This window comes from Eptatretus burgeri, chromosome 15 (genome assembly GCF_056783735.1).
Source record: "Eptatretus burgeri isolate ZD-2024b chromosome 15, Ebu_testis_v1, whole genome shotgun sequence".
In the NCBI taxonomy this organism is placed as follows: Eukaryota; Metazoa; Chordata; class Myxini; order Myxiniformes; family Myxinidae; genus Eptatretus; species Eptatretus burgeri.
The window spans coordinates 21,850,155-21,865,600 of record NC_140975.1 but is presented as its reverse complement, the minus strand read 5'-3'; the positions used below and the strand labels follow the sequence as shown (position 1 = coordinate 21,865,600).

The 15,446-nt window shown below is 42.2% G+C and overlaps 1 protein-coding gene across 4 annotated transcripts in view; it reads right to left on the bottom strand.

The window, feature by feature from the left end:
- The window catches only part of DTD1 (D-aminoacyl-tRNA deacylase 1), a 72,970-nt gene that overhangs the window by 40,276 nt on the left and 17,248 nt on the right, over positions 1 to 15,446 (bottom strand). For all 4 annotated transcript variants that reach the window (XM_085856058.1, XM_085856055.1, XM_085856057.1 and 1 more), the window contains exon 4: positions 10,189 to 10,286. In XM_085856058.1, the coding sequence (XP_085712184.1) occupies positions 10,189 to 10,286 (98 nt within the window). The remainder of the gene's footprint in view (positions 1 to 10,188; positions 10,287 to 15,446) is intronic.

The window sequence follows — 15,446 nt, the reverse complement described above, 5'->3', positions numbered from 1 at the left end:
ATAATTGAAATCAGATAAGCGGTTCTCCGTTTATTACAAAAAACATTTTTTTCAAGATGGCTACCCCAGTCGGCCATCTTGGATCCAGCCACACCCAAAATCAATAGGGTTCTTCCTTTTCAGTTGGTACGTGTGACCTGAATTTCAAATCGATATGGCGGAAAAACATTTTTTTTCAAGATGGCCGCCCCAGTCGGCCATCTTGGATCTGGCCACGCCCAAAATCAATAGGGTTCTTCCTTTTCAGGTGGTTCATGTGTGACCCAAATTTCAAATCGATATTGCGAACAGTTTATGAGTTATCGCACTCACAGCTATAAATGTTGACGCCCGGACGGACGGATAGCCGCCCTGGGTGACAACAATATCCCCCTTCCGCCACGCGACGGAGGATAAAAAGTACAGTCTGTTACTGTGATATCGTGAGAATATTATGCTGTCCAGATTTTTAAAATACATATACACAAAGTCGAGTCTCGTGGAGGAACTTGAAGATAGAATGCATCAGGATGTAACAGAACAAAAGGAATAGCAAGCAGTAAGAGAGGAGGGTAGACTCCAACAGCAGGGTTGAGGAATAGAATTGTGGGAGGCTTGGAGAAATAAGGGATGTGGGGAAGAATGAGGGGTAGGGGAGGACACAGGGGTGAACAAGATGGATACAGAAGCAAATTCTCAGGAAGGAAAAACTGGAAACTTGGAAAGAGTTGAGCTTGGGGGAGGGGAGGTTAACAGGGATAGAAACAATCATGCTTTTGTATGGGGGATGGATGATCAAAGATGGTGACAAAGTTTCCAACTGTGCCGCTTAATTTGGCGGTAGTCACCCGCTTTTTGTATCCTTGAACAATCAACCTATTTTATTGCCCAATAATAATAGCGAAAAATACCACTTTCATAAATTAATGCCTCATCGAAGTTTTTGACAGATTTGTTTGTTTTTTTAAATACATGCTCTTGGCTCATGGAAGAGCAATGACAAAGAACAAATCAGGAACACAACATAACAAAGGGAACAATAGGAGAAAGGGGAAACGCCAACAGCAGAGCAGAAGGAGAAAGTACATGGAGATGAAAAAACAAGGGGTGCAGGTAACGACGAGGGGTAAGGGAGAATTCAGAGTGTGAAAAGTATGGATATATCAGTAAAGTTTTTGGGAGGGGGGGGTGGGAGTGTGGGAGTCGTGGTTTAACGGGAATCTAAAATATCGTGATTTTGGATGGAGCAAGACTTGAGATGGTGGTGAACACCTGTCATGAAGACTTGAAGGGCAGAATGAGATTGAATGGAGTATGGAAGGTGGTTCTACAGGCAGGCAAAGAGAGGAATACATGAGTGGAAGTGAGCAGTGGTTCTAGATTGAGGCAGTTTCACAAGGAGGGGGTTGCTGGTGGACCGCGTGCGTCCTGCAGATATCTGGGGGGAGGGTGAAGGGGGGGGGACAAAGCACAGAGATGGCAGAGGGTGCACGTCCAGAAATGTGGCAGAAGATGACAAAGAGACCACTGACCTGTCGACGATGGTGAAGTGATAGGCCCATAGACTCAGCTTCATTGAGAGAGATTCCAATGATACTGAAGGCCTTTGTTTCCACAGTGTCAAAGCTGAGCAAGATGTGAGGCGGGGGAGCCAGACCGAAGAGGAGAGCAATAGTCCAGAGCTGTGGATGAAAGCCTTGTCGATGGACAGGAGCTCAGTTGTGCTAAGGAAGGACTTCGTGTGACGGAGGATGCCCAGTCGGAATCTGGCTTTGGAGGCCAATTTTGAAATGTGGCTTGCCCAAGAGAGATCATGGCTGAGAGTGAGACCCAAGAGCTTGAGTGACTGAACATCTTCGAGAGGGTTGTTGAGAAAGTATATGGAAGGAATTGTACTGTGGTCCTTTCGGAAGGAGAGTGTGAGTATGTGGGATTTCTCAGGATCGAAAGACATATTCGAAGTGTTTAACCAGTTTTTGATTTTGTCAAGGTCTGAGGAGAGGGAAGAGGTTGCTGCTTGTCTGTCAGAAGGATGAGAGATGTCACAGCAGAGAATGGAGTCATCAGAAAAGAGATAGCAGACGATTTCTGAGAGTCAGTGTAATCATTGATGAAGATTAGGAATAAGATGGAGCCGAGAACACGACCTTGTGGTACTCCATCTTGACAGGGAGAAGAGATGAAAGGGTTCCATTGAGAGCCACATGTTGGCTACGAGAGCAGATGAAGTCAGTAATCCAAGAATGGAGTTGACCTTGCATTTCATCGGCAGACAGTTTGGAGGAGAGTAGGGCAGGATGTCAGACTGTGTCAACGTCAAAAGCTCAAGATATGTCCAGAGAGACGGTCCTTTCATGCTGTGTGACAAAGTTTCTGTTCGCCTTCAGGTGGTTTCCCTCGATGCTGCGTGAAAAACCATATCCGCCATCTCAATGCGTTTGATTGGCGACAACTACTGTTCAAAGTACATGGCAGCAAATGACAAATGCACTCCATTTACAAGCATTACCAACCCGCAGAAATGTTGGACGTTTCTCATTGGTCGACTGACATTGTACCAATGAGAATCGTGCCTGTGCTGCGTGCACGAGTCGCGTGCACAGTGCATGCACATACAGGAGCTGTTTGCATCAGATGGCAAGAGAATATTGTGGGAGAAAAAAAACAAAAAAAAAAACTCACGGTCAGCCTAGAACTGTTGGTTTGTCAAGAATTAAATTCTAATTTTCTTTTCCCATTCAATGTTAAGGCTCATGGAAGAGTGAAATGACAGAGGTTAAGGGGATCAAGACTCACAGAAATGGGTGGAAGTAAACGGGCACACAGTCAATGGATAGTACGGCCTGCAAGTAAAGGTGGGGTATTGCAGGTCGGAGGGAATAACACAAGAGAATATGAATGGAAATCGGAGATGACATGAGATGGACTTCACCCGGTGCAGAATGCAATGAGAAATATTCATTCAGAATCTCCATATACATTCCACTGGCACGGCCTTTTGCGCTTCCTTTATATTTCAATTATTCGTGATAGCTGATGCTGATGCTGATCCACCCTTCGTCAACCACGTGGGAACATTGCAATCAAACACTATATGGACAAGACAATTTGAGCAATGCTAATGTATTCAAGCATTTCGTCATGCAAATAGTCTGGTCCTTTCGTAGGACGCCTCTTCATTTGCTCACCTGGAACAGAGTTCCGGGGAGCTTAGGGATGGCGTGTCATCCGTCCGTCCACAAATACTTTCAACTTCTCTGAAACCACACACGCAGTTTCAATGAAACTTTACCACAACGTTCATCACCGTGTATGTACCAAGGTTTGGTCATGGCATTATTTAATACTAGTGCGTGCCCATACATGCGTGGCTGTACGTGCAACCCCCCCCCCCCAAAAAAAAACCTTCAAACCGCGTGCCAGAAACAACAACCACACAGGCCGTTCCTTCGCTCTCGTGTGCCCATACGTGCGTGACCGTACGTGCAAAAAAAAAAAAATAAAACTTTCAAACCGCGTGCCAGAAACAACAACCACACAGGCCGTTCCTTCGCTCTCGCGTGCCCGTACGTGCAAAAAAAAAAACAAAGAATTGTGACGTCATAGCACCGTGTCTCGTCATGACACATCCTTGAAAAGACACATCCTCAGGGCCCCAGCAAGATACCTGGCAAGTTTCAATTAGATCGGACCAGTGGTTGTCGAGAAACAGCGGTCACAGACAGACACACAGACACAGAGATTGCTGGAATTATAGGTAGATTAATATATATATATATATATATATATATATATATATATATATATATATATATAATATATATATAAAATATATATATATATATATATATATAAAATATATATATATATAAAATATATTGGGCCCCAATTGGGTCTTATGGGGGTTACCCCCAAAATTGGTATTTGCTTTCTTCTCAGAAACTACACATGCAATTTTAATGAAACCTCACCACAACCTTCATTACCAGTGATGTCCCCAAGTTTGTTTACGGCATTAAAAAAAAAAAAAAAATTCCATAGGTATTTACTTTCTTCTCAATTACATGTTGTGTGGGTCATCCATTCCGACCAGTGATTACCAGGTTATCTTCTCCAGCTACTACCAGGTGAGCGCCAAAGGGTAATGCCCCTATGTTTTTTTGCCCTCTGCCACCGAAGGTGGAAGGTGGTTACGTTTTCACCCCTGTGTCTGTTTGTCTGCGTGCAGGATATCTCAAAAAGTTGTGGATGGATCCAGATGATATTTGGTGGGCAGGTTGGGCATGTGACAAGGCCGACCCGATTCGATTTTAATGAAGATGCGGATCCGGATACTCCAATTTTTTAAGTGATTCTTCATCATTGAGAGGCGGGGCCAAAAACAATATATAGCACAATATCTCAAAAAGTTATGGACGGATTCGGATCAAACTTGGTGGACAGGTTTGGTATGTGACAACAAATTGATTCGATTTTGGTGAACATCTGAATCCAGATCTGGATATAAGAATTATTTTATTGTAAAAGTGATTCTTCACCATTGAGAGATAGGGCCAAAAATGATATATAGCATGATATTCCAAAAATGTATTGGATCCAGCATTGCGTACCAGAGGTATGCGCTCTACCGAATGCCCTTCTTGTTCCTTTTAGCTTCCTGTGCACATGATGTCTGTGGGTACTCAATTGCAAAATCCGAATCGACAACCCATCTAATAGTTGCTGAACAACTTGGCAGTTATAGACTTGCTCTTTATACGATTCCTTCCACTGAAAATCATCTGCCATGTATGGTGAAAATAACGGGTGGGTCTTTGGACGAGTTTTTGATGTCGACATGCACACCATGCTCCTCCTTCTTGGCCTGCATCAGCATCGTTCCCAACATAAGGCTGAAACGTCAGCACCGTTTCATCCTTCACGACGGATAGATCAACCATTTTCTTCTTTTCATTCTCTTGTGCTGCCCATGCAGACCGCTTGTTCTGTGCTTGAATTAGCAACTACGTAGGTAATCTGGATACTCATTCTCATCATGCTGATGCCGCTCCACATTATTGATCGGAACCATAAGTTGGAGTACTTTTTTTTTTTCATTACATTTATTATTTTGCAGGAACATCAAGACATACATTGCGCCCTGGCAGGATTGCTAAAAAGTGAACCGAATCACAATGGAGTAGCTCTACTGCTGCAAGATGAGGGTCACGGTAATCGTGGACAGCAGCAACTAGCTTCAACGGTCTCGACCAAGCTTGCGCATGTGGCCATGACGTAGTGTCACTGCTTGGGGGTGACCACCTGTTTTGATGTCCTTCAAAAATGTGGCAAAAAATATAAAATAAGTTGTTGTTCAGTATATTGCATCATCTTTCTGATTCTCGCACTTCTAGTGCCAACCACCAACACCATATTCTGACATGTTTGAATTACTGTGACACTGCGTCATGGCAATGTGAGCAAGCCTGGTCGAGACTGTTGAAGCTGGCTGCTGCTGTCCATGATTGCGGTGACCTTCATCTTGTATTGTGTGCAGCCTCAGATTCCTCATGCATTCACCGTTCGATTGGATAGATGGAGGAAGTCATCTCTCTGGAGTTTATGAACTCTGTCTCACCCTGAGCTGTCTCAACAACTGCTCCGAGCCATTTGTCTTCCACTATATTTCCAAGAATTTTTGAATAAAGGTGGGAACATTGCATGACTGCACATCAAAAGGTGATGACAATGAGATTGATGAGATAACAGAGTGAGCAACAAAATTCACTTGAGGTCACTCAAAACTCATCCTTCGAGAACAGTGAATATGACGTCGAGCGATTATGGGGTTTGCAGTCCTCATACATCTTCCTTCAACCATAGTACTGAAACAAACCATAGTTCTCAGCCCTCCCACCCTTCCCAACAATTCTAGGACATGAATGTTTTTCCAGTAACTCCCTCCTGGTTAAACTTCCAAAATCCAAGCACATTGCACAAATCCACTCTTTTTATTCCTCGCTTCTCCCGTGTGGGTAATTGCCTTTGAGAGGCTGTGCTTACCTAATCTTCCCTCCAGAGCTTCAAGCTCTGTCTCATTACAATAGTTATATATTCTCTTGTGTTTGAACACCCATATGATCTGCATGTTAACAGAAAACCATTTAACAATTTTTGGATGCATGCTGCAAACTTTAAAGTGCAATTTCATTGCTGAGTGCCTTCATGCTGTACTCATTAGCCTGGGAGAAACTGTGTGCACACAAAGAGAGAGATATATATATATATATCTTAAGAACCATTCACTTGAATACAAATGTTTCGTACTTTCTCGGTGGGCTGGAAAGTTAAAAAAATAAATTCATACTGATGTTAATCGAAGCTAACATTGCAGCACAAAAAAAACACAAAACTGTCTGTAAACAAAAGTCGACATGTGGAGCTTCTCTCCCACTCATCAAGGGTCACGTGACCAAAGAGAATGGCCCGTCTGCAGTGCATCACCAATCCGAAAGTTTATTTTCGGATTAGGAATTGAACCCAGACCGGACGTAGATTTGTCATCTTCAGCAGCCTATTGAATCATTCTACCAATTCAAATTCAATGAATGTATCAAAAAGGAAAGATGCTAACTTAACATGTTAGCTCGAATTGGTTCTGCTCTTAACGACCGTACAATGTGGGAACAGCTACAAGAATATGACAATCACTCCTTGTTTTCAACTTCGGTTTTTAAATTCAACCCCTTGACATTTGTCTTGGATCATTTGTTAGAATCAAAACTACCACTTCTTCATGTTGCCTAGTTTCTCATAACAATGTAAATGTATAGTTTCATATCATAACTTTGACCCTTTTACATGAAAAGCAAAATACATTTGGACACTGATACATTATCAAATATACAAAGCTCTTTCCAACCACTCACTCCCTGACCATGGTAATAGATAGGTGGGTTCGTGGGATGACCCCGTGATGAGTCACTCCATCAGCATGGAGAGGGGCAGAGCTAGCACTGCCAATGCATAAAGAGCTCATACTGCTCACACATTCCCCATTTAGCTTAATGTATTTATCTACTTGCAGACCGCAAGCATGTCGCACAAGTGTGTGTATTTATGTAAATACTGTCAGACCCTGACATTCGCGGTTCCGTTATTCGTAGACCCTGCATACTCACGGTTCATAAAATGTTACCTGCTTCTCTGGTGTTATGATTATGGGGGTAGATGAACTGATTTAATAGTACAGATAGGATGGTATAGTGTAGCATGGTCCGTGGACGGGTATAAGTACCTCGATGTAAATAAGTCAGGGAATCTGTCAGCTTAAGTGTTACGTGTCACCACACGAGGGGTAGTGCGGTGTTAATTAGCTAAGGGAATAAAAATAAGTTCCCCTGTACGTGATTACCCTTTGTGATTTTCCCTATGATTATATATTCCAAGCCAGCCCCACAGAAGGAGAAGCCCTGCCTTCCCAGGTTTGGAGGCGAGGAGGCCACGCCCGTGGGCAGAGGAGAGAGAGGGTGATAAGAAAGAGGAGGATCGAAAGCACAGTGTGCTGAGCAAGAGAGCTTTGGAGACATTAGAACGAGCAGGGCAGATTGCACATCTGGCGTGATCGAGCAGAACAGATTGAGCAGAGCCGATTGAGGAGGTGCCGGCCAGATTTGTGTATGTCGAGTGTGGAAAGCTGCTACAAGTGAAGCACCATCTTGCCTGTGTGTGTGCACGTGGATGGTGGAGGCGCCTTCTTCCTGGGCTCGACAAGAGACAGCGCCGTTTTGCTTGCAAGCACACGTGCCGGACGTAGCTCCCCAACACCAGATTGACGAGGGCCAGGTTGAGTACCAGTGTATTTAAAAAGGGGGATTTTATTTTCGTTTGTCACCCTTTGTCTGTGTTTGCCTCTGTGTGTGCGAGGCCTCGATCATAGAAGTTTTTTATTATATCAATTTCATTTCATCTTCATTACCGTGCATATATATATATATATATATATATATATATATATATATTTCATTAAATGTATTCCCTTTTAAAGAAACCGCATTTTGTGTATTTGCAGTGGGGTTCACGGATGAAACCCACTCGTGCTGTCCATCCTCTGTATAATCCTCCTTCCGTTCTATTCCGAGTACTCTTTTCTCCGTCCGCTACTGCCCTCACTGGGCTCTGTTGGATTTCCCCATACAGCGGCGTTGCCATCCGCCATACCCTTTGACCGCGTGCTGAAATCCATGTCAATTAGCATGTCCGCCTCCGAGGAATAAAGACCGCTCGACCGTCCCAGGAGGTTGGTCGTAACTGCCTGGCCACCACGAATTTAGGTAGTGGGATTCAAACCCCAGCACCCCTGCGACAACTGCAGTCCGGAGTGGGATTCGAACCCGGCCACCTCCACAATATTCACAGCACTGTGCTTCACCTATTCGTAGTTTTTCACGGGCATATTCGCGGTTTATCTGACCTGCTTATACATTCGCGGCCTGTGCTTCACGTATTCGAGGTCTTTTTTTCGTGGGCATATTCTCCGTTCTTCACAGGCATATTCACGTTTTTCAGGGGATTTTTTTTTATTTTTCCTCATGAATCACGAACCGCTGGGAACCTATCCCCCCTTTTTCCACTGAAACAATGCCCCAACATTTGCAGATTCGACATTCAAGACATTTTCCAGAAACGTATCCCCCGCGAATAGCAGCGTCTGACAGTATATCAGAAATATAACAATTTTCCAATGTACAGTAATACCTTGACATACTAATGCACTAACTTACAAGTATTCCGAGTTACGAGCCATTGCTCGGACGATTTTTTGCTTTGTGTTACGAGTCGAGATCCGAGTTACGAGTGGAGCGAGCTGTTTTTTTTTTTTCTCCCGCCTTTTCACACATCTCCTGCCACTCACTCGTTCAGTTATCTTGGTTATCTCGTTGAGTAGGGTCGTACCGTAGTAATCTGCGTTGTGTTTAGCTCTTGTTTTTCATTGGTGCAGTTATTTTGCCAAATTTCTTTGTTGTAACTCAACCATGAGTCCTAAAAAAGTAACTGCAAAGGACAGTGCTAAGAAGAAACGAATGATGTCGCTTGAAATGAAGCGTGAAATCATTGCAAAACATGAACGTGGAGTGAGTGTTGGCGAGGGAGTTTGAGCGTAGTACTTCAACGATATGTACTATTCTCAAGCAGAAAGATTCGTTGAAGGATATAACACCAGCCAAGGGCGTTACGATTATTTCGAAGCTGCGGTAACGGCTAATTGTAGCAACTAAGTGTAACGGCAAAGGGAGTCAAAAAAATTGAAGCAATTAAGTTTAGCGATTAAGTGAATTAAAAAATATATTTTTTGGGGGGGGGGGCTGGAACTGATTAATGGTATTTTAATTAATTTCAATTGGGAAAATTGTTTTGATATACGAGCAAACAAAGTTACGAGCTTGGTCACAGAATGAATGAAACTCGTATGTCAAGGTATTCCTGCATTTCATATCCTTAAAGGCAATTGTGATATTAAATTTATTGACTTTTTTCTAACTTCTAACAATAATGGAGAAATAATACCACAAAGGTGGAAATATCCCAAACTTTTGCACAGCACTGTATATCTGTACTAACAAAAAAGCAGCCCTTTGAGCTGGAAAGAATAACAAATTTATTTATTGTTGCCTGACGTTTCAAGAACAGACTTGTTCCCTTCCTCAGAGGTGGCAAGTGCAGCGTCAGCATGACGTTGCACTGACTTCCGGTGGAAACGACTCCATGTCGAAGTTTCTGGGATTCCATTTTACTTTTTCTTTGTCCAACTATAAATATTCCCATACAGTATTAATTATATTGAGATCTGGGCTTTAAGGGAGCCATTCCATGCATTGCCAACCTGAGCTTACCCATTCCTTCACAAATAAGTTTCAATTACTCTAGCTGAGTGTTTTAGATAATTATCTTGCTCTGCAAGAGCAAATTTGGACCAATAAGTCTTACACCACTTGGGATAGCATGGTGGAATAAAATTTGTTTGTCCCTTACTGAAGTCAATATGGTGGTGGAGGAAATAAAGTTCTGACACACTATGGTGCACAACATGACGAATCCCAAAGCTAAGTCACTGACCCACCTAATTCCATTAAGCCAGTGTCCATTTTTGTTTCGGAAGGTGGGGGTGTTTGTAGAGATGCGCAGTGTTTGAAAGTGATGAGTAATCGGTAACAAGACTCTTGGCAATACCTCCTTGGGGTCGTTTGAGGATGGTGGAGACTGTAATTCAATGGTCACCGGACCGTCATTCTGGATGTGAACCTGCATCCGTGCTCCAAATCTGCCATCTATAAATGCAAACCAGGGAAAAGTCACCATTATATGACACTCAATTGTACAATACCTCTCAGCCCTCCAAAGCAGCTGAGATACTGAAATGAATGAGCAGCCCATTGTAATGATGAGAGGAAATGTTTCTTGTGGTTTTGACGACTGCAAATATAGTGATGGTTGCAAATAGTTAACGACTTGTACTACTCCTTGAATGGCTCCAAGTATTCCCTCCCTCTTGTAGGGTTAGCCAGCAAATGTTATTGGCCCACATCTTTCACGAACAGTTGGCCAAGTCTGACATGAGAGCGAAGGTGAATTGGGCAGGAATTTGGCCAGGTTGCAGACGATAACTTGTCTTTTTTTAATGAAAAGTAGACATCATAGGATCTTTAACATCCATCGACAACACGAGTTGGCAGACGGGTCTTCCAGCTCAATGTCCTTCTAATGAAGGGCACACACAATGATGCCTCAAACTGTATGTTAAACACCAAGGTGACCGTTTATAGTTCAGTGGAGATTTTTAACAAAGGCAAAACAGCTCAAAAGCGAGTGCCCGTTCCTTTAAGCTATCCTGTTTAGAGGAATGAGGGAGGAGATTGGCACAAGATTTTTACAAATTGGCTGGCCGCACCTCACTTTTGACTGGAGACGATTTTGATAGGAATTTTACTGAGATTCCAGCGTCAGCTTCCTCCTACAAATTATAACAGTTGGATTTTTAACATACACAAACTACTCCTAGCAGATGGAACACCCAGCTTAATGCAAATGTGACACCAATGCCAAAATTTTAAATTGTCATATCAATCAAATGTCTCATATGGATCAGCAGGGCACAAGTTGAAGTTATCAGAATTGGAACTTACCTGACGTAAGGTAACCATTTTGGTTGTCAACATGACTGCCAAATTATGCATATATTGTCATAGTGTAAATAAAAAAAACATCGACAGACGACTTGCTTCCTGTATTTATACAAGCCCATATATCTGAATTATTAACTTGTATATGATTAAATATCTTTGTATGACAGGGTCTCAAACAAATAACAACAAGCTCGAATGAGCTAAGATCCTTGTCCTCTTAATGATGACGTCATAAAAACGAATATGACGTCATTGTGATGTATCAGGTTTGCGATAACTTATCTGTGCTAATGCTCGGCTTGATTCCCGCAAACAAAATTCAGACAGCTTGCCTAGTTTCGGAGATAATGGTGTAGGCGATTTCCATTAGCGGCGATATGACGTCAACTTTTTTCTAGGAAGAATTTCCAAAATCGGAGATGGTTACTGCCTGCACGTGGGCTTTCTGCATATACATGGCAAGTTTCATGAAGATCCGATGAAAACTCTGGGTTGTTAAAACAAGAAATGACAAAAAACAGGAATGACGTCATAAAGATTGATATGACGTCATAGTGATGCATCATATGTGCAGTAATTCATCTCTGCTAATGCCCTGTTCGATTCCCACAAGCAGACTTCAAAAAGCTTGCCTAGTTTCGGAGATAATTTTTTAAGCGATTTCCATGAGCGAAGATATTTTGACGTCATAACTTTTTTTTCTCGGAGGAATTTTCAAAATCGGAGATGGTTACTGTCTGCGCAGGGAATTTTTACGTATATACTCCAAGTTTCAGGAAGTTTCGATGAAAACTGTAGGCTGTGAAACAAAAAAGTTCACAAGAACAACAACGTGAGTAAGACTTCGAGATCCTCCACGAGGATCTAAAAATCAGCTGATTTTATTAATTTGATAAAAAAAACCCCTCAATGAAATTTATCTGTATTAATGTAACATCAATTAACAAAAACATCATGTCTTTTCTTTACATAACATGAAGATACAGTACATTTGAAGGTGTTTGATATTTTCCTCTTGAAGGAGGTCAAGGCCCTCCCAAACCAGCCTGAATTTAGAGTGAATAGAGAATTTTTTTTTAACGAGATGAATAAAACATGTCACGTCAGTTACCAATGTGCAATGCCAGTTACCAAGGATATCTTGCCTATTATTCAAAAAGTTGGCTTCATCTTCTCAGTTTTGACTCTCTCATCTTTTTCCATTAATAGAGGACAGTAATCACTTCCTCTCGGAGTTTATGAGGTCAACCGAGGGTCACTTTCACCGTGCGTTTTTTAAATATTCATTACACCTCATCGAAGAGGATGAAGTGACAGCAAAGTCAACTTCAGAGCCCTCTCCAAGTTTCTGTGCATCGTCTGAAGATAACATGAAGCTTTTGGGAATTTTTTTTTATCTGAGAGAAGACATCAGTAGACAAGCTCCAAGAAGGAAATATATCACTGTGCAAAAACAGGATGGAACAAAAGCAAAAGAGCAGATCAGGCATCTCACCTCTTCAATATATGAGACCGACACCAGATTTGAGGAAGAATATCCGAGCAAAGTAGGAAGGACCAAGTTTGATCAATTATTCCCTCAACCTGTGCAGCTCAGCAAAAAATTGCCACATAATGTGTGCCTGTGTGCCGATCGTGAAAACTTTTCCAAGGCTATAAATGCTTTGCACAAAGTTGATGCTGGTGTTCCTTCATACTCCCGTCAGATTGCAGAGACCCTCATCTGTACTCAACTAACCAAGAAGTGCTGGCTAAATAACTATTAGCAATGTAAAGATGGTAAAGGATTTACAACTCATTAACCACAGAAAGACGCAAGGTTGATGACTCATTGGAATGTATGGAAAGCAGATGATCGAGGTAGACTCAACAAGTGTGTGGAAGAAGGCACTTCTCATGAACTACATCAATACATTGCTGATCTTAACCCCTCAATTCTTAGAACACTGTTGCGTACAAAGATGTCAATCACAGGCCTTGAGAGAGAAGAAAGAACGAGCAACATCCGCAAATCATGACCCACTTCATGCAATTGTCCAGGTAGATTTCGCAGAAAATTATACCTGTGTACAGCAGGATGAAACCCAGAGTGCCAATTCATAACAGAGCCAAGTGAGTATATTCACATCACAGCAGTCTGGCATTCCGGGTTCCACAGTTCAGGTGTCATTATGTCTGACAACTTGACACACACCAAGGACATAGTAGTACCTAACATCGACAAGATTCTTGAAGATCTCCCTGCTGCAGTGAGTAGAGTGTCCGTTTGGTCCAATGGGCAATCTTCCCAGTTCAAAAAACCGTTTCATGGCTGCAGCATTAATAGCTCTTGCGATAAAACATGGCAACAACCTTGACTGGCATTTCTTTGCAACCAGCCATGGAAAGGGTGTGGTACATGGAATCAGGGGAAGTGTCAAGAGATTTGTATGGAACAAGGTTAAGGCTCACAAGAACAATGTCACCTGAAAGTGAGGATCAGTCTTCTACCATCACAACATGAGAATGAAAAAGCTTTCAGCTCCAACAGCAGTTGATGCACGAGGACACTTCTCATTTGAGAGATAATTCTTCATCAAATGAACACATGCAAAAATACTATGAAGGAGGCTTGACCGTACGTCTGCCCTTTACGATGATCTTTAATGAACCGTCTCTCTGTCGTTCATTTTGTAAAATAATTTTTGAGGCCTTATCTTGCGTGAAATATCTCTGAGTTTCTTATTGTTGGTCTCGTTCTTTTGTTTTCTAAACAATTCTTCGTGAGACTCTGTTGCATTTTTGAAATCTCATTACTGTATTTTCGTATTCATACTGGTATAAACAACTAATTGAATAAAACTTACTTGAGATAACTACACCAATACAAGTTCTCACAAACTGTGCTTACATTCAGCAAAAAGGAGTGCAACGTTAGGTAACATCAGTTACGGCAAAAAGGAGCATAACATCAGTTATATAACATCAGCCTCCCACATGCTCATATTAAAGTGGCAATAACTTAAAACATACCTGCTTAAATTCCATACTTCCTTGCACAGCTGGGCACTATGATCCAATCATACTCTCATATAAAACTCATCCTGCCACCATGTCCTCAGGGACACGATATATCAGAATGCAATGTAGTACCTAGCTTTTTGGTGTCCCTCAATTACCTTAACTGTAACATCAGTTACTGTAACATCAGTTACCCTCAACTTTTTGCCCACTAATGGAGAAGAGATACAGTCAGTGTGAGAAGTACACAACCCTTCACTTCCTGACACACAGCTTTTATAACAATAGAGGAGAAATAGTCCTGCCAGTCTTAATTATGTAGCTACAATGAACTTAAGTATGCAAAATTGTGCATCTGGAACGTTAGTTACAGTGGATTTGCCCCAGCCGAAGCGCACTTTTGTATCCAACACCCGAACTGCAAAGTATCGATCTCACTGTTTAGAGTAAGGTCGAGATTGGATGCCAGACTAAACTCAAATTTTAGTGCGCTCCCTTTACACCTGTCAGAGTACCATATTTTTATGTAAATAGCCCACCCCTCAGGAAAAATGTGCTCACGGAAAATTTCAGGCACATATAACCCACGCACGGGTATACCCTACATGCCAGGATTGTGTTCCGTTACCAAATTTCTTGGAGAGCCCTCGCAAAGTGGCTGAAGCACTCAAGGAAGGACTCTATTCAAAACCGTTGATAAGGAACGGCTGGCTTGGCAAGTGCTAGCAAGCTGATTGGTAACTGAACACACCCCAGTTTTGACAGGAGATACGCAATCTCCATGTTTCCCGTAGGCAGTAAAGCTTGGTTGTCAAGGGCCAATGAATGGCTCTTTTCAAATACAACTGCGGTAAATAAGCAATTGACCTAAAAATGAATATCTTGAAAAAAGGGGTTGTTTTATTAATTAAAGTTTACTGTAGTGATGTGTTAAAAGCAGCGTGGTTGCTGGTACTGATGCGACCAAAAACCACATTGCTCATCCATTAGAAATGTATGAATACCCCCTCCCGCAGGCTGTTGAATATTATGTCACTCCATGCAAACGGCCATATCAATTACAAGTCCCTGCCGTACAATGTCTGCCGTTAGTCGAAGTAAGAGAAAACGTAAAAGTTTCATGTCCGAATTCAAACTGAAAGTTGACGAAAAAGTGGGCCGATTTCTGGACAAGAAGAGGATGAGAGTGATGATGACATGGATTGCAACAGACCTGGGGTGCGTTCATTTACCAAGCAGATAACCAATAGCGCTTGCCAAGCCAGCCATTTATTTTCAACGGTTTTCAATGGAGTGCTTGCTTGA